This window comes from Chelonia mydas, chromosome 7, assembly GCF_015237465.2.
Source record: "Chelonia mydas isolate rCheMyd1 chromosome 7, rCheMyd1.pri.v2, whole genome shotgun sequence".
Lineage (NCBI taxonomy): Eukaryota > Metazoa > Chordata > Testudines > Cheloniidae > Chelonia > Chelonia mydas.
This window is the reverse complement of record NC_057853.1, coordinates 105,255,864-105,280,263: the sequence shown is the minus strand read 5'-3', so window position 1 is coordinate 105,280,263 and position 24,400 is coordinate 105,255,864. Positions and strand designations below refer to the sequence as shown.

The following is a 24,400-nucleotide window of genomic DNA, read 5'->3' as shown; positions in this document are numbered from 1 at the left end:
AACACATAGTTAGATAAACTGAAAACTTTCTGACTTTTAGGTCGAGTGATTAAATTTCTGTTCAATTCTATGAACTATAAATATATCATGAAAATTAGATCCAAGGTCTGCCCTTCACTGCCCAGGACCCCCTACACCTGCCTCATCAATGAACTGCCATGCTTACAAAAGTCAAGTGCTGTAAACACAAATTTGAGTGATTTTAATCATGCAAAATGGAAAACAGTGAATTCTCCCTTCCACAATTTTGTGTTCTATAATAACTTTTAGGGGTTACAGCGATACTGTCAGATACTATACATCTAAAAAGAAGCTTAGTAAGGACTCAAGTGAAAATCTGGGAAAATCTATGAAATCCTACTTTCCTTTTGGTTATTATACTGGTCTTTATCTGTCAGGAAGAGACTAGTGTTGTCAATAACGTACCCATGGTTTAGCCATACAGTTTAGCTTTGCACTTTAAAGCAAATGAAAAGGTATTTTGTTTTCTTTATATCTTTCTGCTCTTTGATGTTGGTGACAGCACCAATGGCCTCCAGAGTTCAGGCATTTTATATAAGTGAACTATCAGCTCAGTCAAGGACTCTTGGCCTTGCCCTTGTGCCTTCACAGCTAGTTATTACCTACCAGGAAATAGTCACTTTGGTTATGTGCTTTAAAAAGGTCAAATCCTGGAAGAAAGTCCAAGCCTATGTGAATGGCCTGGACACTAACCAAACCACTCAGAAACGCTACAGAATACAGGACCAGCATCTTCAGCCCTCGCTTACGATGACTAGCACGCATCCAGGCAGATGTTGCTGCTCCCAAACAGGTAGGGGTTGAGGTCTCTGGATTCGTAAAACATATAGACATAGTGACCACATGCTGGGCCTGCCCAGATTTCCCCCTACAACCTGTGCTATGCACGGAACTACCTTGGAGCTCTGCTCCACAGGGTTCAGGGAACATGGAGTGCCCACACACTGGTTCTCTGCTGGCTTATTCTGCCAGTGCAGTGGAAAAGTTCTTGGAGTGTACTACCATGGAAAATGAAGCCTGCTCAGTATTTGTCCCTACAGGTGAATTTCAAACCTTTGCAGACACGCAGCTACACCTACATACCAGTTACTATGCTGTAAGTGGTTTAGAGGCTCTGTGCTGGCTCTATGCAAAATTGTTAATTTTTTCTATATTTATAAAATTATCCTAAGTATTTACAAATTTTTCATAGTATCAAGAGTTTATAATAAATAACTATTGTATTCTGTTTTTATGCTGCTAAGCAGTTTGCATGTTACGTATTTGGGGTCAGAAGATTATTGTTGTCATATTGCCAATAAGTAATGGTGGCAATTGCCATGTATTTTGGATGCTTTACTGCTTCATGGCCTCTATTGGGAAGAAGAAACATAAAAGTTTTCTATGCTTTTTGCCTTTCCAAGTTAGAGGATTTAGGATTATAGACCAAGAATTTTTAGCCTAGATGATATCAAAACAGGACAAACAGAGTGTGGGTCCACAAAACAAACAGCTACTCAAATAATTAATCTGGGAAGAAAATACAATCAATTATGTAACTTTTGATAGGAAAATAAGGCTTATAGCTAAAATGTGAATGTAACCGATGTCAGTATAAAAAAGCAACAGTGGAAATATCCTCTCATATCCCAGAGGGGAAGAGCTATTGTATCTCCAGATTAGACACACAATTTAAGCCTCTTTAAATTAAACTAATCAGTTGCTGTAGATGCCCAAAGCATTTAGGACATCTTGTCAAGGAATCAGATTTTTGGCTGCTAACCTGATTTATCTTGTTGGTTCACTGCCTCCATGTTGTAAATGGAACAGTGAAAGCTATTTTCCTGCATTGATGGAATTTCTCCTGATGAAGATTACTGACCTTAATGGTTAACTATAATCATCCCTAGAATCTAGCCATGATTCTGAAGTGGTACCATTTGTCACTGAGTGTTGTACACTGTTACAGGAGAAGGTGAAAAATTTTGACACATTCTTAGGTAACCTGATTTAACCTGTGAGCTAAGGGGACCAGGTAATGAAACTGGCCCCGGTGGAGGAGGCCAGGTCAAGATCTAAACAGCACGTAACTTCCACTTAAAATGTCAAAATCAGGCCGATATGGGTCTTATGTTGGACATAGGCCTTGTGCTGGCCTTCACAGGGGTGAATTGTACCACTGAATATAAATAACTCCAGTGACAACGATTCAGTAACTCTCTTTGGAAGAACATTCCATACACCCTTCATTAATCTTTAGCTAGGGAAACCCTTTTTCTTTTTCTTTTTTTTATTAACTGTCCACCCTCAATATTTCCTTGTCCATTATCACCCTACTACTTCTAGTGATACCAACCTAAAGCTCTCTTTAAGGTTGAGTCCCTTCAAGTTATTTCAGCATATGCACACCTCACCAAGACTAACCAGCTTTACTGTCCTTCACTTTATCCAGTTTGTCAAGGCCTTTTCTTGACCCGGGGCACCCCAAAGGGCATGCAACATTCCAAACACTCTGGAATTGCAGCTGTATACAGAAGGATTATCACAGCCTGGCCTGTAATGTTTTGCCACCAAACCTTATTGCGAGCTGATCTCTATAATTTATAATCCACCACTCAGTTTAGTTTTATCTTGGTATTTTTGCTTTCCAAGCATCATCTATTCATTTTATAGCCATGCTTTGCAGTATTTTCCCCCCAAATATACCACCTTGCATTTTTCCAGGTTGCATTTATTTTATTTCTATGCTCAGGTGTTTACAGCTCCCCTGACCTGAACAACAGCTGCAATTTTTTTCTATTGTCTCTGCAATACCGTTAATGAAACTAGGATCCAACACTGACCCTTGCATGTCCCCCAGTAGCAGTCTAACCAAATCAGTGAAGTGCTATTTTTGCTTAGTTTGTCAGCAAGTTTTTGATTCATGTCCTAGTAACCCTATCACAGCCACTTCAATTTTTTAAAATAGAATCTCACAAGGCACCATATCAAAACCATACAAATTCACCTTGACGCTAATAGGAAATCTAAACTGCTTCAATGCTGATAGAACCAAAAGTAATATTAAGTAGAGCTGGTCAGAAAATCGGATTCCCCCACAGAGAGAGAGAGTGAGAGAAAATATTGATTTTTCAGCAAAAAAATTAAAATCAAAAACTTCAATTCAGCCATGCTGCTAAGGTGCCTCATGGGAGGTCCTGGTCATGGCGCATCGTAAGAGATGTAGTCTGGCTGATGAATCCAGCCCATAAAGGAGAATAGGAGGCATGAGCCAGCTGAACTACAACTTCCATGAGGCACTGCAGCACCCTTTCTGAATCAAAAGCATTTCAGTTTGGGGGTGTTTAGTTTATTGAACAAAAGTCAAAATCTTCTACGGAAAGCAGAAAAAAAGCTGGGTTTTTTTTCAGAAAAAAAACTGGTTAGTCAAAAATCCAATTTTCCACTGAAAAACAAAACAGAGAGAAAATGTTTGACCAGTCCTAACATTAAGAGGATGTTTGCTGTAACCTGGTGAAAATGAAAGCAGACTGCTGTGCATCAGAGTGAAACAGAGGGGTGGAAAAATTAGCACTGAGCCCTAAAACAATGAAAGCATCATTTAAGTTGCTTATCTTCCCCTGAAAGTATTGGGCAGAGAAACTAAATAGAGGAGAGAAAAGACAACAGTTGTGACTACACAATTTAAATTGTTCACAAAGACAAGCCCTATATTTTTCATTACACTTGCACTATGCTTGCCAGACTGAGAAAACAGGCAAATGTTCTGTTTTAATTTTTTTTTTAGAAAGTAAATTTGCTCCCACAACAGGTTTTTGCCAAGTTCTAATAACAACCCCTTCCATGACTAGAGGTAACATATAACTGAGATGACTCATTAGCATAAATTTTTTTTAGCCCCTCAAAGAGTTCCAGGTATCAGCTAAATTGCTGAAACATACTCTGTCTCTTTACCTCCACATACAGGATGTGAATTCAGACTAGTACCAAAGCCACAAAATTCAGATCCAGATTTCAAAGCACTTTACCCCTCTGATCTGAACACTGGGGATTTGGTTTGCCCCCATTATAAAGACGACGTCCAGTCAGCAACTTAGGTTTTGGACTGGGATTCTAAACCCTTCCAGAATTGATGGGGTTTCAGATACACAGATTAAAAACATAATACAATGTAAATATTAAAGGGGAGTCTGAACCAAAACCCTGAAATTTACTAGCATGGCTCTGTATCAGAAATAGATCGACTAGTCATGAATCAAGTAGTACAGAATGAAAGTATTTTACAATTTCCCTGCTGCGGATACTCAGTTCCACAGAGCTAGGGCAAAAAGGTACGTGCAAAAAGTATATATTCTTACAGTTCTTATAGATTCAAAACTATTTGTTAATCCTATATTTACCCAAGCTGAATTTAAATGTGTGAAAAGGGCTGTGGTGATGGAGTTTATCAAAACGCAGATGTGGAAACAAACACCTGTTAATACTTAAACAGTAACAACAGATAGAAGTAAATTTGCTTTCTGGGTGGCGTACAGAAAAGTAAAGGGTCCTGTGATCTCACACAGAGTATATTTTCTTTTTAAAGTACACACTGAGAAATTACAAAATCTCTTCAAATGACCTAGCAAATACCATAGTCATGTTAGAGGGGACACGGGGGATCAAAAAGGCTTGGAAAGGTAAGTAAGGGGCCATTTTACTTTGATATATGAACTCTGAGTATATCATGAAAACCATAAAAGGTTATATTTCCAGGGGTTAAAAAGCAAAAAGTTACTCACTGTGGAGGAATTCCCTTCTGGAGCCTACCTCCCTTCACAGATACCCATTCTGCTATCATGCCTGAGTGAAAACTGACTCACCACACACCTCAAATGAACAAAGTACTGGGTACTGCTATCTGATTGTGATAACGAGAACAAAAAAGAAAAAAGAATAGATTCCTTAGCTCAAGAGGGGAGGAAAAAGAAGCATGTGGGGAGGAATGGAGGATCAGTAAACAATTTTACATTTTCCTTCCTCTTGTTTGCTCTTTATATCTGTGTAGATTATTGGCTCTGTCAGAAGAAAAAAGCACAGACTGTCATGTCAAGTAGCAATGGCGGATGCAGACGTTCTCTTCTAACCATTCTAGATCAGTTAAGTCTTTCTGAATACCTTGAGTATGAAATTCTACAGCAGGAAGCTTTTACATACTTTAGCCCCAGAAAGACTTTACATACAATCCAATTTATAAAAGTCAGCACAAGATGCTGCCATGCCTGGTTGAATATGGTGCAATAGAAAAAAAAAAAATTAGTCATTTCTAAAATGTCTTCCTTCCCTACTTAACTGTTCATACTGAGGTTGCAAAATGCATACCAAGCCTTACTGGTTAGTAGGACGCAAAGTTTTTCTGACCCGAGGAATTATTTTGAATAAACGTGTAATACCTCCCAAAAATCAACTTGGGCTTCATTCTGTAACACGCTCTCTGAGCACAATTTACTCTGCTTACTAGGACCACTGTCATAATCTAGGCCAGGGATCGGCAACCTTTGGCATGTGTCCCACCAGGGTAAGTCCCCTGGGGGGCTGGGCTGGTTTGTCTACCTGCTGCATCCGCAGGTTCAGCCAATAACAGCTCCCACTGGCTGACTGTGGTTCGCTGCTCCAGGCCAATGGGGGCTGCGGGAAGTGGCAAGGGCTGAGGGATGTGCTGGCCGCCACTTCCCGCAGCCACCATTGGCCTGGAGCAGCGAACCGCAGCCAGTGGGAACTGCGATCGGCCGAACCTGCGGACGCGGCAGGTAAACAAACCGGCCAGGCCTGCCAGGGGGCTTATCCTGGTGGGCCATGTGCCAAAGGTTGCCGATCCCTGATCTAGGCTAAAGGTAATTATGGCAAGTAGGAAGACTGCTTACTGAAGGACAATGATAAATATGAAATGTTCTGGAGGCATTTATTTGATATATGCTTGCTATGAGAAATCATAATACCGCACGCTTTTTTCATCTGTTAATCTTAAAATGTGTAGGATATTTTACGATTTAGGCTTATAGGAATATACTTATTTTTGTCTTACATCAGCTTCAGGAATATGTGTTTGTGATTTGTGTGGGTGGGTGGCATATATGTATTTTTTACATATATTTTTACACACATGATCAAAATTTAATTAACCCCACTTAATATTTTTCAGCTAGATATCTGTGTTTTCCCCCCTCACATGGTGCAAAGTGTTCAAACAATGGCAACGTTAGTGCTAAAAAACAGCTACTGTTATGCTCCGAGACAGGATTAATGGTTTCTCAGTTGGCTTCATTTTTCTAACAACTCTACGAAACCACCGAATTGTAGCCAATTCATTAACACACTACAGTACTATAAAAGACAGACGGTGTTGCCAAGTGTACACTAATAAGGAACAGTAATTTATGGAGCAAGCAAATCAGATTGAAAACCCTTGAAGAACTAATGTTTGTTTAGGGAAATTTGCTGGGAGTTAGCTCTGTAGAAATGCAAATATTGGAAAAACTGACACCTTCTACAGTAAATCTGGGTAGAAAAGACAAAGGGGAGCCTAGAATCTGGCTTCCTTAGCCCCAGGAAACAAATTTTTGCAATAGGGATGATCTGACTCAACAGCAGGAAAGGCAATATGCGTGCTTGCTACAGCAGGGCATTTCAAGACAAGGCACCTTAATTTTTTAGCCTGTAAAGCAGTAATAAGATTACACCAATCTGAGTAGGGAAGCAGTGCAGCAGCAGGCTTAGAGCAGAGAGCTGGGCATTGGGGCTCTTGTGGTCTAGTCTGAGCTCTGCCTCTAACTCAGTGTGTCACCTTGAACACGTAACTTAATTTCTCTCAGTTATTTCAGGTGTGTGAAAGCGCTTTGGGATCTTCAAATAAAAAGTGCTACAGTGTCCGGCACAAAGTGGGAGAAGGATGAAATGCCAGGACAAAAGGCTAAGGGAAAAATATCTTAAATGATGAATTCAGAGGAAAAAACTTGAGGAAGTGAAACAAGTATTTGCCACATTCCTTGGCATTATTATATATGTATGCTTATTTACACTACATTTCATAAATGAAACTGAATTCAGAAGTTTTACGACTCAAAATCAATATATTCACTTCTCAATGCGAGAAATATGAAGCAATCTAATTAGATGCTCAAGAAAGTCTTTGCATCCATGAAGACATTTCCTTACCAAAGCCATTTTCAGCAGCTTCTCTGGAGATGCTGACATGAGTTGAATACAGACTGTGCTAAGGATGAGTGAACTCCTTACATGAGTCTACCTGTCAATACACCCATAATGAAGGCTTCCTCTATGCTCCCATTTGCTTATATGTGCAGATGACAACTTTTTTTCTTTTTTTTTTTTTTTGGTCTTGTCTTCCACTGTAATAAGTCAATAGAAGCTTTACCATTAACTTCTGCATGCTCACGGCCATAAAAAAGTTGGGTTTTTTTTTGCGGGAGAAAAGAGAAGAGCTAAAGGCATATGCCATGATCCGCCCCATTCCTTAGAGACCCTATTGTGTGGTCCCAGTATGTGGAATCAGTGGGAGTGGAAGGAGACAGGGATTCTACCATAATTTGTACTACTGCCTCCTGCACATGTTTGGAAACTCTTCTCCCTTGGTGGGATTTCTAGAAGTGTCTGAGGAAGTCAGTGGCAGCATGGCTGTGGCAGATGCCAGGCTGGATAAGAGCTGGCCTGGAGCTGTGGGGCAAGGTGGAAATTATGATTCTTGTGCAGACACTTACCGTCAAACACGTTCAATACGGTGTATGAACAAATTCATGTTCAACAAAGGCTAGGGTACAGGGACCAAATTCTGACTTCTGATCTGACCTGCTCCAGAGGTTAAAGGTTAGTGCACTATACCAGTGAACTAGCTGGTCCCCTAAACCTCCCTTTTAATCAGTAACTACGAGTTGAGACTGAAACTTCTGATCTTAAACTATTTAAAATTCAAACAAAGCCTTGTAAGTAAGTCAGTAATTGCTGTTACTTTCCCTCAAACTCTGCTTCCCATTTCAGTTTCACAGACCATAAACTCCATAGAAAATAATAACTTTTGACTTCCGACCCTTCGTTCATTAAACCTCTGTAATCACCAATGTAGATTGTTGTATTTAACAATGCAACTGAATATTCCAGGATACTAAAGCTGAAAGCTTGGGCTGCTAAGATCTGATCTGTAAAAAACATGTTTTGTAAAGTTATTTTTCTCTTAGTTTTCCAAATTAGCCCTCAAAAGTATCTTCAAATATATTTATATTCTCTGAGACTGAATCTGTTTAAAAAAAAAAAAAAAAGGTATAAAACTCAGCTTGCAAGCTCAATAATGGCCAAAATAGACAGAAGAAAGGCAAGATGAACTAATTTTCTTTAGAAGCCTTTTTATGATTCTAAGCCTGATCCAAAGTCCTTTGAGAGCCTTTCGATTGACTTTAATAGGCTTTGGATCAGACCCATACTGCAGATGAGAAATAGACATATAATAAAAAGTAACCTTACCTTGTATCCACCAATGCGATGCTCTTGTTTAAATTCTTTTCCATTCTTTAACCATCGCATGGTTGGTGTTGGGTTTCCCATAGCCGGGCAACGAAATTTGACTGTGTTAGCTGCTGGGACTGCATGTAATCTTTTCTCCATTTTGTCAGTGTGTGTCCAGTAGGGCGCTCCTGTTTCCAAAAAATAAATATTCAAAAATAAGTATCTACAAACTGTTCTGAGCTCCCTTCCCACTGCCAGAAAGTTTCACTCTTGGTTTTGCATGAATTGTCTGTGGGAGACAATGTAGTTTAGAGGTAGCACAAAACTAGGGTCACATGCTTCTGCGTTCTAATCACAGTTCTGCTGCTGACTCACTGTGGTTAAGAGAACTATACCCTTAATTTATTTCACCGAGTCTCAGAAGTTACAAGGATCTAAAAAGTGGGAGATATTACATGCCAAGGGGCAAATGTGGACTCAGTTCATTTTTGCATATGTATTTTGACTGGCCACAGCTCAGTTAACAGTTCTTCCCGTGTTGGAAATATGAATTATCTGAGAAGATGCGGGCGGCCAAATGAGTCAAGTACACCAACAGCAAGAGGCAGACCCTGCCCAAGAACACTCCATCGTGTACGATTTGCAGAGTGGTGGTCTCAACATGGATTTGGAGGAGAGCCAAACTCAAGTCAGCAAAATTGTATTTCAGGACATGTTTTTTTTTGGTGGGGGGGGGAAGGGCGGAGAATTTGGCGGCATCTGTGTTAAAGGTTATCTGATTAAAAAAAAATTGATGATACCAGGGCAAAGTTGCAACCTTTGGATTTCTTCGCTGTTATGAGCTCGTCAAGATCCTTCAAACCAAAACTTCAGTGGATAGAAAAGCCCAAGGTGGTTGTACAAAAATGATCACGTATCTGTGAGCCTACACTTACATGGGTGATTATCATTACTGCACTCAAAGGGATGTTTAGACCTCCAGATACCCATTTCCATCTGTAGTTATGGTCAGTGCTCACACACACAGATAAATGTGATGTGTGCGCGTGTGCGCGCGTGTGCTTCTGGTGTCTAAAAACTGGGCCCTTAATATGTCATGTATCAAAATCATAAACTGTGATAAAAAGAATTGAAACCAGTCTGTTTTTACCCAGTGAATGCCGAGTTTGGAAAAAAAAATTACATATATTCACACACACACGTACACGTTAGAATGACCAGACAGCAAATTTGAAAAATCGGGACGGGCGGGTGGGGGGTAATAGGAGCTTATATAAGAAAAAGACCCAAAAATTGGGACTGTCCCTATAAAATCGGGACATCTGGTCACCCTAACACACGTGTAGATAAATATAGATAATAGCTGATGCCCATTACTCATGGGGGTCTATTAGCACTAACTATATGAGCCATACACAGTACCAGTTTCCCCACACACTTTGTCAGTTCATCTCAATTTTGGACTGCCCTAACATACCTACTATACTAGATCTAGTCCTCTCAAGCAGAGTGTACACTACTTGGGCTAAACTGCATGGTGGTTTCATAACAGTTTTAATTAAGCCACCTTACCTGCTTTAAAAAAATCAAGATCTCTTTAAGAGTAAGAAATATTACTTTATTTTACAATGGCTTCTTCCTGAAATCAATCAGATTAGCATGGAATTTTTAGGACTAAAGGGGTCTAGAAAAATAACTGCACTTCTCTCAGCCCTGTTTCATTTCCTTCATTAGCAGTCTAGCACTCCACTATAAATAAACTCTTCCGTTCTTAAATATTTATAGCACTTCTTACAATTGGTAAAAACTCAGAAATCCTGTGACCTCTCCCCCCTCAAAATAAAAATACAGCTGGACAGAAATACAGGAATAAGTTCTTTAACAACCTCTCCTCCATAAAGAAAAACATTCCAAAAGCAAGTCTTAAATGACGCTGGATACGACAAGTGGGGTTTTTTAGCCTGAAGAAGCAATTAGTGTTAAAATTAATGAACTAGAAAAGCAAAGTAAATTTGCACATGAAGTTGAAACATAAAATTAGATAACTTGTAAGTATTTGGAATTAAACTGCAGGACCAAGAAATTGCTAAATGATCCAAAGTGAACAAAGATGCAGAGGAAAACACCATTAAAATTATCAGCTAAAAACAGTATTTCCCTTACAGACCAAAGGTTCCTTCAATAAATTGAAGTAGTAAGACCAAAGGAATTTACTTCATTTAGCAAAAAGTGAATTACATTAAAACTACATCAAGCAAAGGGAGAATTACATTAAAGTACTAATGCATAAGAATATTTTCTCTGCACCATTAAACATATTCAATAAGGTAGTGCAATGTGATCAAACAGATATGCTCACTGGGCCAAATCCATGATTCCTGAAGTCAGATTAAACTTGATTTTTACAAGCAATCTACTTACCCGCTTAGCCATTTATTTATTCTGGGCTCCTCACTGAGATATCGGAGTACCTACAAAGAGCTGAGTGCACGCAATCCTTCCTACCATGTGTGTAGCACCCACCCAGCAAATATTATAAGTAGACTTGGAAGGATTCAATTTTTATTGGTAAATGTCAGGAAACATTGATTTCACACACACAAACCTATGAAAAAGGTATTTCCATCGAAAATAATCAACTTTTAAAAATAAGCAAGATAAGAAAAATGCTGCCGGAGAGTTTATTAGAGTTTGTTTTAAGGATATTTACTTTGTATTTTTTGACAGGTGATGTTCAAAATTTGTGTTTTAACAATTGTAAAGCTTTGAGTGTTTGAACTACAGTGTCTATTGTCATTAAATAATTATTGTCTGACACCCCACCCTACCCTGTAATTTCTGCAACTGTGAACATTTTAAAATCTATAAAAAGGAAAAAGCTTCAAAATATACATTACTATGGTCCATCAAAATTATCAAAAAGAAAAATCAAATTCTGCCAAGTCTAACGATAACACATGGGCTGTAGTCATGTCCACTGCATGCACTGACTCAAGCATACACTGTGAGAGTGTGTGTGTTTTTGTGTGTGCACGAGGTTTGCAGCTACCTAGTGGAACCCCATAATTGCAGACCCCCACCCCGTTCCACATTGTCTTGAAGGAAACTGCTCCACAATTTACAGGACTGGACTGAGTCCTCCTGGGAGACTTGTCTGCAGAATATTCCTCCCAGCACAGTGGAACCAAGACAATCAGGATCCAGACCTTAGTTGGAAGAAGGATCCCCAAAACAATGCCAGTTTGTGCAATTAGATTTCTAGTTAATTAGTATATTTCTACTGGGCTAAAACATATCGTTTTGTGTTAATAATCAGTCCTTCAAAGGGCCTTATGGTATTTCCTTAGACAATCATTGAGAGATATTTTAGCAACATACCAATTGTTTTTTAAACAGAAATAAAAAGAAAAACAGCAGCACAGACCTGTAATACCCATCTTCATATTATTTTGGTTTATTAAGGAGAAGAAAGTATCAAAGAAAAACAAGGAAGGTTTTCTTCCTTTCTAGATGAACTTCTGACCAATAGTGCTTTTTATTGGCTTACGGAAAAATAACTTTTACCAGATCTACTAAAACCAAGAATCAATACATGTTAATACTTCTGCAGGATCTTTTTATGAGCGATACTGATCACATACTATCTTTGCTAACTAACTAGACACTTAAATGTATACAGATAGTACATCAGTTTAACGTTCACAGTACAGTAACAGTATAAGTACTAGATGAACTGGTGAGAATTACTGATTACTTTTAGAATTCACGTTAGCTAAGAAAATATTCTGCTGACCTGCTCTGCCCTTGTCTACAGACAAATTAAAACTAATCAGGAAAATCCCGAACATGCAAACTTGAAATTAGACAATGCAGAGGACCATTTTGCTTCAGGATTTACAAAGTCCTACAAAAAGTACTCAATAAACACAAATGTAAAAGATGTCAACTGCACTGACGCTTGACTGAGAACCAACTCCAGCAGGCAACACCCTGCTTTAAGTGACCACATCAAAGTATCCCGAAGGTTTCCAGTACAATTGAATTTGACCTTTACTTAAAGACCACTTCTACTAGACATCCAATTTTGGCTGCTCCCTTGAGAGGGTTTCCGTTCTCTGCAGTTTGATTCGTTTGCACCTTTTTATCACTTATCACGCTATAGACAGACATAGCTTATAACTATATAGCTTATGCTTCTGGATAGTCTTCGAGTTTCAAAAGGAAGACTTAGGGTTCAAATACAGGTTGTTTTAAAACAAACACTCATAATGCCAATATACATTTATTTAACTGAAAGGAAATGGTTTAAAAGGAGATGGAGAGAGCGAGGAACTGGATGGTCACAGGACTAAGTTTGGATATGCTGCCTTTCATATATTAGAATTCAGTCCAAGTTAGAAGTGACCTGCCTGATGGTCATTCAGTGGCCCATGTGAAATTACAGTTGGTGGCCTCAGTCCAGTTATTCGTGAACAAGCATCCATATCACACAAATCATCACAACGGATACTCATGTCAGAATTCTCAGCAATGAGCACAAACAGCTAAAACAATCCTTCAAGTTGCTGACCACTCATCAACTCCCATTGATGTCAGTGGTATATTAATTATGGTGTGACCAATCAGCAAATGGTGGCAATGCACTCCCATTGAGGCCAAGAGAACCTGAGGATGCTCAGCACCATGTAAGAGGCATTCTGTGACTTGCAAGATTGAGCCCTGAATCAGCATTCGTGACCAATAGCCTTGTAGCCCCTAGAGGTGGCCCTCAAAACCAGGATGGAGGCAGATTGTCAGGTCCATGATGGGGAAGCTTGAACTGCCACCAAAGCTATTCCGTGGAGAGAGGATTTTATTTTCTAGTACATTCAGCCCAGCACCACTAATCCCTTAAACAAAAGCTGGAAGCAATAGAAACCCATTCAGGATACTGTTTTCTGACCGTTCAAATATCTGGCAACATGTAAGGAAACCAAATACAGAATGATATATGCTGTGCATGCCCGTCACTTAAAAAATGCACATAGGCCAAAATGATCAAACTTAGTTGCCTAGATTTAGGCTCCTAAATTCATATTTAGTCACCTAAATAAAAGCAGCCTGGTTTCAAAGCTGCTGAGCACTTACGGCACCCATGAACTTCCCAGAGAGTTGTGTGTTCTTGGCACTTTTGAAAGAAGACTGCATTTACCTACAGACTGAGGTGCCTTCATCTGAAAACTTTGGCCACACAAAATATATTTGTAACCAAAGAAACTTCTAAATAGTATTTTAAAAGACATTTTTAAAAAGTAGTGAATAAAACCACACAAAATGTTTGCTTTATTTCTAAGCATCCAGGATTGAGCATGCCAAGGTTTGGTTTCCTGAGAAAGCTCTGCAGCCATTTCCTTCCCCACCCTTGCAAGAACCAGGAAGACGAGCTAGGAAAAAAGTGTCTTTCTCGGGCTTCCATTTGCAGGCAGGCAGAGCAGTTCGTGAAAGCCTTATTAAAGAGAACTCTAACAGTTGTCTTTCTTATCAGAGATTCTGTTTTTTTGTGTTTACACCTAAAAATTTAACAAACTTTTATTTTGCTACATAAAATGAGTTTTGAATATGCAAAGTCGAAGGTTACATCATCAGTGTCATTTTGAGCAGCAAGAATGCAAATGAACCTTGCTAATCTGGACACACTCAGATCATCCGTCTTTCACCCTCTTCTCAGCAAAGAGTTAGCAGTGGCCTACAATGAAGACTCATATTACAAGAATGTCATTTACTGTGGCAAAATACACTACAGGACATATAAATAAATAGTAGTAAATTCAACTTGTTAAATAAGCAAACAAAGCTCTTTTGTGAGGCAGCAATCTGGACTTTTCCTCTTTGCTCACTTTAGTCACTCACAAAATTCATTCCATCACAGCGTCTCACGCACAGTTATTAGTGTGGTTCAGAAGCTCCACCGTATTGACTAACTTCTTAAAAAATGCCACAAAATCATTTCAGCAAGTGTAAAACAAACTTGAAGATGGGAATTTAAATATGGATGTTTCCTAAAACATGCAACACGGAATTATGCCCTCATGTGCATTTGCTATATTCACCAGCTTTGACTACGAAACTCTGTTTTTAAAGGAAATGTCTCTTTTCCAAACTTGTCAATTATCCTTGCCACCACATTCCTTTATCAATGCAGCCTAGAGCTGTTTAATCTAAGCCACTTTAAGATGCACCTGTGAATCAGACTGTGCTAATCACACTAACAGATGGCAGGGGCCAGACAGTCAACTAAGAACTTATGTAATTTAAATAGCATCTAACATTTCACATTGTCAGAACAGAGGCAGTTATATACAGCAGGTATCTCTAGTACAGTTGAACAACACCGGTACTTAAATCATTTGAACGTATGTTTCAGCTACGTATTATATGCCAAACAAGAGCTAATTACAAAGCAGCCTGAAGAATGAATGTACTACTTGACTGCTACATACTGTAACACTGTGACCTCTCTAATGCATAATGTCTAAGTAAGCTAATGTGAAATGTAGCAGTCTATGTTCCTTAAGTCAGTGACACTACAAAAGCGTGCACAATGGCACACCACCAGTAATCCACGGAGGTTTAATAATAATTCCATTGAGCCACCTAAGAAATCAATATGAATACACTTTTCTTCCTAGTGATTGATCCATCCATATTAATAACTCTCTAAATAACCAAAAGGGAAGGAATTTTAATGTCCACATAGGTTTCAGATTCTTTTAATCCACTTTCACATTAACTGAGGATCATAAATGTTCACGTTTAGTTGGACTACTAATTAGAGAAAGTGCTTTCCATGGGATCAAATCCTGCAGCTCTTACTCCAGGAATAAATCCCATTGTCTCTAAATCCATTAATTGTCTCCAGTAGAATTTCTGCCTGTGTAAAGGCTGCAGGATTTGGTCCAATAAGGTTCAGTTAAAAATAGTTCCAAACCACCGTTTAACTAATTCATTCTCAAACAGATTATTTTTCTTTAGTTAAACTTCAAATCAGACACAAAAGCAGAAAGTGAAAGGGGATGATAGTTTATAAATTGGACTCCATAACACAACAATGGTTAACTTTAATTTAGGAAGAAGGAAAACTACTAAAAAGTTAATGATAAACTAAGATAGAAAGAACAGACTAGTAAAACAAACTGGGTATGCAACAATGTTAGTTTATTTTCATGTTCTAGAGTCATGAAATAAATTACACAGAGAAAACAGTTGGGAAAAGTTATTGCTATTTGATATCACATGCATTTAAGAGCCAAGAAGCCAAGTAGTTGACAGTGCAAAAGGTTAGAAAGCAACTACTTTCCACATGGATCCCGCCAGGCACCTCCAGCAGTCGGCTGTTACTTACTCATATGGTTGTTGTCATTCACAAAATCCTCTGAGCCATCATTGTCATCTTCATCATCTCCAGATGAAAGAGCATCTGCATATTAAAGATGATCATATCTTTTATAGGATGCATTTTGTAGCACACGCAATTTCCTACACTTGAGAACACCTAAACAAGGTACATCTGGATTAGATTTCTTTAAATGTGCCGAAGTTAAATGAGTAGCAAACCCAATCATAAAATGTGTATGAGTCTTACAAAACCTACTAAAACTAGGTAATAATCCTGAAATTGCTATAGAGATTTCAAAGCAAGGCTGCTAACTACAGAAAATCTATTTCTTTCCAGTTATGATTCTTTTCTTCTTAAGAGCTCTAATTGTCTCAGGAATGATTTGTCACTAGCAGACTGTAGGATGCAGGTAATACAGCAACATGCAGAACTGCGTGGTTGGTTCTAGGATATGCTTATACTTCTCATATGAAAATCATATCATTTAAATACATTACACAGGCTGTTTTATCACTGTGGTCACTTGTATAATCTAATCCAGTAATTTACACATAAAGCAAAGGGTCACATCTTCAGCTGGTGTAAATCAGCATAGGTCCATTGAAGTAAACGAAGTGTTATGCCAATTTACACCTGTTCAGGATCTGGCTCAAGGGGAAAATATTAGAAACTTCACGATATGAAAGGCTATTCTGTGTATCCTACTTTACGTCTCACTGGACGTCTTCAAATTAGAACAGAATGTAGTTTTATATCGCACTTTTAACACTGAAAATTGCTACTACGTGCAAGATCTGTGTTCAGCTCACTCACCTGTAATATTTACAATGAAGTATAGAGTATCACTTTCTGTAGTCCTAACAGCAGTGCAAGCATAGAGGCCCGAATCTCTGGGTGCAGCATCTTTAATTTGCAAGTATTCCCCACTAATCACTGTTCTATTATTGGGCCCCAACTGGACCCCATCTTTAGTCCAAATGATGGCATCTTTCAACTGACAACGCAACTTAAGTGGATCTCCTGGAAGTGCTGAGTATACGTCTGGTTGAGAGATTTGGTATTTGGTTGGTGGCTCTGCAAAGTGGAAGGAAGGAGGAAAAATAAAAAGGGAAAGGAGAGAATTGCCAACAAAAGTTAGTAAAGGCCCCTTTCATCCACAGAAATTAAGTTATGTTAAGAAAATGTTTCATTATCAAATTCTCCCAGCCACCTACTTTATAAAATTGAAAGGCATGCAGTTATGGAGCACATTTTACTTGTAAAAAGTAAACCACAAAGAAAGTCCCTGCCAAAGCAGCAGTGGTCCTTCCTTTCTTCATTGGGATAGTTTCGCATGTGATTATGAAGAGGCACATCACACATAACTGCTTATTATTGTATGTTAACCCTGTAACATTCTTATTGTATGTTAACCAAAAGCTGCCTACAAAATATTCTAATTCTGGTCAGCTGAATGTCACTGAGTCTGAGATTCTGAGGATCTCAAAGCAATTTTGGGGAGAGGGGGTGACTCACAAAACTCATGCAAAATTTAGAACATTTACTTCATCCCTGTACTTAAATGAATGGATATTTTTCACCAAGAGAAATTCATTTTAGAAATAGAAAACAAAACATTTTTCTCCCTGAGAGGTTCTGAATAGGGATAAGGGGATACAAGAACAAATCTAATCTGGCATAAATCCATTGCTTATACACAGTATATATGGACTAATTTATCCCCTCTCTCTGGCACCTCTCTGCTCCTTTTTCAAACTTTCTATATTTGTTTTCCATACTGCCCACTCTCTGCTCCAACTTACAGTCTTTTTTTCCATTGAATTGGTTCTCTCCCTTTCTTATTTCACACTCTCTCCTGAGTAGAATGTAAACACCTACTGACATGTGAGTGAAACTTTCAAACTCAAGATGAGACAGTTCACCCTTCTGTTCCCTTACTGTATCAGGATATTCACAAGAACTTCAGCAGCTGTTTTCTCAAACAAATTTGGTATTCAAATTAAGTTTTTCTATATTTATATGACCGAAATCATCCTCTCCCAAAATAAAACCCAAAACCCAAAAGAACACTGGAAATTCACTTCACAGTTAGCCTCAAGTGGGACAGATTCCTGTCCTTGTGAGACATGGAGCATGAAAGTTAGAAACCCCTCAAAGCCCTAGGCTTCATTGTATGAAGGAATTTGGTCCCTCTGTACCCATGGGTTCCTCTCAGAAGCAGTTATGTAGCCACAGTCTACTCTCCTCCACACTTGTACTCCTCCTCCCTTTCTCCAGAGTGGAACAGGGAGCAAAGAAGGGGAGAATCATGGATACTGAGAAGGGTGTGTCATGTGGAGCAGCTGCTCTCCAGCTCCTAAGAACCCCAACAAATATCCTTCAACATGGAGACACCAACTGTCTAGTATGCCTATGTGTATATGTATAAATAAAATATACATATTGTGTTGTTGGGAGCCAAGCATCATCTTAAAATAGGCGATGTCAACTCTTACTTCTGGGAACAACATTCTCTAGCCAAAGTCTTCAAAGAGCTATAATACAACTTGACACTTTTTACAAACTCATTTTACCTCATCCACCTTAGTCTTGCTGGCATGTTAAGAATTCCATTGATCCATTATACAAGTTAAACATAGTGGACCAAATAGTGCTATTATAAAAGTGATCTCCAGATGGAGGACAAGTGGTTTCTACATATATTTCATATCAGTAAAGATTAAACCCAAGACAACTAGAAAACTCACATCCTACTGCCAAAGATTTTTTTTTAAGTTACCTGAAATTGCAAAACAAACAAGATGACAAATTTACTTTGCAGTACAAGAGTTTACAGACTTCTCTGTAGCTTCTGTAGTGGGCTCTATCTTCAGAGTAAATTTGTTTTACAGAATTACTCTATGCCAACAATTTACAGATGTCTTTAAAAATGACTTGTTTAAATTTTTAAAATGCCAATATAGGTGTTGATAACTTTATTCAGCCTTCCCATTCACTGTTATAAGGGGCTTTATACTGAACAGTTCAAGAAAGCAAACAGACAGGGCCCTCTGGATCCCATTGCAATGTCTCCACATACAGATTACTCCAACTGTGATTACATGCCGTGAAAGATAAACCATATTCAAACTCCACCCCAAATGATTTTTTTTTAAATGGCTATCCTACTTAATCTTTCAGCACAAGTCAAAAGTCATATTTAACCACAGCTCTAAAAGAAAAATTACTAGTAAGCCAACAAAGAATGGACAACTCATATACTGATCTGTACAAATTAGTAATCCTTGACCTAGTGCATTATTCTCTAGTAATATCATCTGCAGGAAGGTATAGCACCAAGAGTTGTCAGGAAATAACCAATGTTTGGAAGGAGTGAGCTATTTCAGTTAAGGCTTTGTGTTTCTAGCAGCACTTAAGACCACCACTTTTTATAATGAAGTGAGCTGTAGCTCACGAAAGCTTATTCTCAAATAAATTGGTTAGTCTCTAAAGTGCCACAAGTACTCCTTTTCTTTTTGCGAACACAGACTAACATGGCTGCTACTCTGGAACCACTTTTTATAATGTTTGCTGATAAAACTTTTCCAGTCTGGGTGTTGAATTGGTGCCCAAATGCAAACAGGGAACAGGTGGGACACTGAAGCACTATCCTGTCCAATAGTTTCATAGTCAAAGGTCAACAGGTTTCAACTGTTAACTGTTCCCGCCAACTACAGTACTCTACAAAACTACCCTCCTCTCCAAGTACTCTGCAAGTTAATAAATATTTTTACACTCAGATGAGATTTACAGCAAGGAATACAGGGCCAATTTCTGCACACCACACACACACACTGTGTGACCCAATTAATGCTGGACCTTAGGCCCACACAGGGGCTGTTTCTGCAACCCAACCTCATATGGATGTCCAAGGATCTTTGGCTTCTCTTGTGTCTGCATCCTGGGGTTTGCCTCAGATGCAGCCTTTGTGGTTCCCTCAAGCACAAGGGCTGCTCAGTACTACCAGACATTTGGCACCCCAAAAGGGGTGAGGAAAAGGCAAGGCTATGACTCCTCACCATCAAGGAGATTTTTGCAATTGCAGAGGGTGGGTGGCACCTCCCTTCAAAGCAGCTCCACAGGTTGGGAGTCCAATTTGGCCCCTCAGGCTGAGTTTGTAAGTTGACAATTTACTCAATCGGGGGTGGAAGACAAATGCAGCCAAACACTCTTTGTATCTTTTAGTACTCAGGTTCTTATATCGCCCCATCACCGTGGTATCTGAGCGCCTCCAGTGGTGCATTAAGCAATGTAACTATCATCTGTCCTTCCACCCTCAAAAAAAAAAAAAATTTTTTTTAAAGGATTTCAAAGTTCAGTTCAATTCTTAATTCTTGAAAAAAAGACTCCTTTTCTTTTACATTCATGTCAATCATCTGCTGACAGTGACATCATTATTTTAATGTCAGACGGGAAAAGAAGTGCCCGTGCGTGAACACATCCATGACAACATAGGTGGAGAAAAAGCAAGGGGGAGTCCCTTGCAAAACTGGGCACCTCTGGGATAAATGTTTGACAAACGGGCTTGGGTGTCCTCCCACCTCCCCCATGGTTTAGGCCAGCTGACCATCCTGAACAAATGGTGTAAATGCTGTTTGTTTAAGAGCCAAGTGGCCAGAAGAGAGGACTGTGGAAATTCCTACAGCTCATTTTCATATTACTATGAATACAATTATATTCCAAACAGCGTTTCCATTTAGGGCATGACCAATCTAAACAAGAGGTTTATATATGCATTTTATTATGTTTTCTAAATTTATTAAAATATTAACAAAAAGTTAAGAATGTGGATATCGTAGTTAGAGTCAAACAAACTATCAGCTAACATATCCCACCCCCAAAAATAAATAAATAAGACCCAGCAAAGATTCCCAAAAAGCTCTCCACCTTCACAAAAGCCATATCCCCCTCCCCCAACTCAAGCCTCTTCCACTTCAAAAGCCTTAGTAAATAACCAAACACCCTCTGCAGCACAAAGACCCAGGCTGTATTGAATCAGAGAGGCTGGTTGCAAAGTTGACAGCCCCTCACAGAGAAGACTCTGCTGCCAGCTCCCTCTCTTTTAAACTGAGGGGGACTGTATCAGTATGGGATGGGAAGAGTGGCTATCCTAAGGCTAATCTAACAGAGAAAGGTATAACATGAGCCAACTTGGCTGGAAGTTGAAGCTAGGCGAGTTCAGACTGGAAATAACGTGCACATTTTTAACAAAAGTAAGTAACCATTGAAAGAACTTACCAAGGGTCATGTGGATTCGCCATCACAGGCCATTTTAAAATCAGGATTGGATGTTTTTCTAAAAGATATGATCTCAGAATTGTCTCTGCCAGTGGTTCTCAAAGCCAGTCTGCTGCTTGTTGAGGGAAAGCCCCTGGCGCGCCGGACTGGTTTGTTTACCTGCCGCGTCCCCAGGTTCGGCAGATCGCTGCTCCCACTGGCCACGGTTCACTGCTCCAGGCCCATGGGGGGGCTGCGGGAAGGCACGCCAGGGGCTTTCCCTGAACAAGCGGCGGATCGGCTTTGAGAACCACGGGTCTAGGCTCTATGGAGGTCGGTCTAGATGACCACAGTGATCCCTTCTGGCCCTGGAATCTATGTCTCTCATAAGGCATTGAAAGTCCCAAACCACTTGGGCTTTGTAGGTCAAAAACAAAAGCTTTAGTACTATCCAGAAACCAACAGGCAGCAGGTAAAGACCAAGGAACACAGTTCACAGAGGGTGGGCACCCCCGATTTAATAGTGTGGGGATCATTCTTGCCACATCTTCCACTTCCCTCCCCCAACCTACGAGAATCCCTTCAGTCTTGTCTGGATTGAGCTTCAGCCAACTAGCTCTCATCCATGTCCCAATCTTTTTTCAAAACCCTAGACCAGGCATAGCTATGACTTCTCCAGCTGTTCTGTTGCCATACGTTATCTCCCAAATACACTGCAGTCCATTATAAATATCTTCTCACAACACACACACACAAATCTTCTGTGGTCAAGAATAGCCCTACAAAGAGCAGAGACTAATTTTTTCCTCTAAAAAGAAATTAAAAAAATGTCAGTACAATCAGAAGCAAAAGTCTTTATAAAATAAATGGCATCAAAGAATGGGAACTGGACTTCATTCTGATAGTTACAGACAGAAGAAAAGTGTGACAAATTCTAGTTCTGTTTCAAAGAAGCTACTGAACAAAATTACTTGAACTACAGTATTTCAAATCACAGCCTCATTTACAAAATATGTTAAGAGACAGATTCCCAAATAAACTGAGGGATTTTTTTCTGGCATCCTTTAACCCTTGGATCTTTATCCTATAAAGAAGTGGGCTTCTCAACTAGTCACCTGAGGTGTGCAGGGCTGTACCACCAATGAGATAAGATGAAAAAAGGGTGTAGCTCTGAGATGAAAACCATACATCAGAAAGCCATTTCAAAAGGTCAAGTTACTCTGCTCTGGCAGAGGAAACTTGCAAAACAAGTTAAGTTATGATGTCATGTTCTGTATACCTCGTACTCCAATGAGTGTATACTTTACAGCAATCAGTAATTACAGTATGAGCCTACAGGACCATAATAACTTCTCTCACATGCTACACACACTAGGACAGGGAGAAAAAAAAAATGAATCTCCTCCAATAGAAATATTTCCCAACATCATCATGGGAAGGGGAAAATATTACCCGGCGCTGACTTGTTTTCCTAAGCACTGAGGACTTTAAAAAATAATAATAATAATGATGATGGCGAAATAGCAACGGGTTCCAACATTTGAAGATCCTATTAGCAAAGAGGAAAGCCTCAGAAACACACCTAAAATGAATCCCTGTGTGAGGACTTCGATTTCAAGTAATACTGGTTGGAAACTGGTTGGTTATCAATATGAGAGAAGTAATGCTGCATACTCCTGCAGAGAACTCCTTTCAGCTCTATTTAGTCTTGGCCGTGAATACCAGGATGTAGATCGTGCATGGCAGAAAAGAGCATTTAAAATAAATAACTGCAATTTCTTTAAAAGACCTGATTACCAAGGAGTCTTATACACCATGCGTGAAAGTCACATTTCCCCTAACATGGCTAAGGATGGGACAGAATACAACAGAAATGACACCATTCTACACTTGGGACAACATGAAGTGTATTGCAAAGGAACTCCAGAGCACTCTGCAGGTGATGGCATTACGGTCCAGGGTGGCCCACTGCACAGGATGCCCCAGCAGGCTCTTGGGGAGGCAACGAAGTAATGAAGTAATCTGGCCAGCAGATCCTCAAACTACACAGATTCTCTAGCTACAAACCCTACTGGTGGGGGAGGAAAGGCATAGTGGAACACAGAAACTATTTCAGGCACTGTACTGGTGCTTCAGTGTCACATGTCCTGCCTCCAGGTTGGAGAGTGATGGTTGCATCTCACAGAACCTCTGCGTTGGTCTCCTGTGAGAAAGCTTATTTGTTCAAGCTTTGCACAGGAAGTGAGAATTTCACCCAGCATTCACAGTCCACCTTACTGCAGTAGAAAGAACGTTACTACAGAAGTGACCTTGGAGTTGTGGCTGCAAGAGTACACAATACACATGGGAAGTGCCAAGTCTTACATGCTCCTGGGTTTAGCTATGTACTACATGCTCTTGGGAGTCACCCCAGTTACATTATTAAGTATCCTTTAATTATACTGCAGTTATGGTGACCAAACCACATGTCATCGGCAGGACTTGAACCCACGACCTTCAGCTCCAAAGTACAGACCCCTATCATTGGAGCTAAAGTAATACCTCCATTAGTTGGACACAGTAGTAGGTTGTTATCCTCTACGCAAACTAGATGCTATTGGGGAATATGATGTGTACTTCACACAGTTAATCAATCTCATAAAAACTAAAGCAAATATTGAAGCTAATTACAGTGGGATCTTTTGTGTAACATGTAAAATGATAAAAAGGGACATCAACCTTTTCTAGAACCTTGAATGTAGCATTTTGTGAAACAACCTTTACTACTGCTAAAAGGCACACTTTGAGGGATGGGCAGAGAGACAAATATCATGTGTCTCCTCATTGCTTTTCCTTCCAACAACAGCACATCATCAGATCTTTTCTGCTCCTGCACAGAGCAGTTACTTCATGACACAGCAGTAGAGGGGTTGAGCTGGTTTCATTTTGCTACCTGGCGCTATCTGCTTGACTGGGAAACACTATGTATAGGAGACATGATCCTGGAAAAAGGGGTGGGTCTATTTGATTCAGGATCCAGAATAAACAAAAAAGCATCTTAAGCCAACCACCAGACTCATCCCAAACTATTCCTTTTTATCCAGTCCCCTATTTCCATTTATAAGAGTGATGAAGGGGAAGTGCTTTCCACTCCCCATCACATAAAAATGGAACTAAGCCTCTGTCTTCAAGGCTCACACCATCCTCTGGTGGTGTTATCACTGTAAACATACCATGGGAACATAGTACAACTTTAACATTAGAAGTTGCATAACTTCTGGACAGAGAGGGGAC

General features: G+C 39.5%; 1 protein-coding gene across 8 annotated transcripts in view; it reads right to left on the bottom strand.

Moving 5' to 3' along the window:
- Positions 1–24,400, bottom strand: part of FGFR2 (fibroblast growth factor receptor 2) — a 170,126-nt gene that overhangs the window by 55,128 nt on the left and 90,598 nt on the right. For 6 of the 8 annotated variants that reach the window (XM_037903929.2, XM_043551937.1, XM_037903927.2 and 3 more), the window contains 3 exons: positions 16,685–16,945; positions 15,878–15,952; positions 8,515–8,684 (listed from right to left, as the gene is read on the bottom strand). In XM_037903929.2, the coding sequence (XP_037759857.1) occupies positions 8,515–8,684; positions 15,878–15,952; positions 16,685–16,945 (506 nt within the window). The remainder of the gene's footprint in view (positions 1–8,514; positions 8,685–15,877; positions 15,953–16,684; positions 16,946–24,400) is intronic. The other 2 variants (XM_037903930.2, XM_037903932.2) reach the window with 1 other exon arrangement.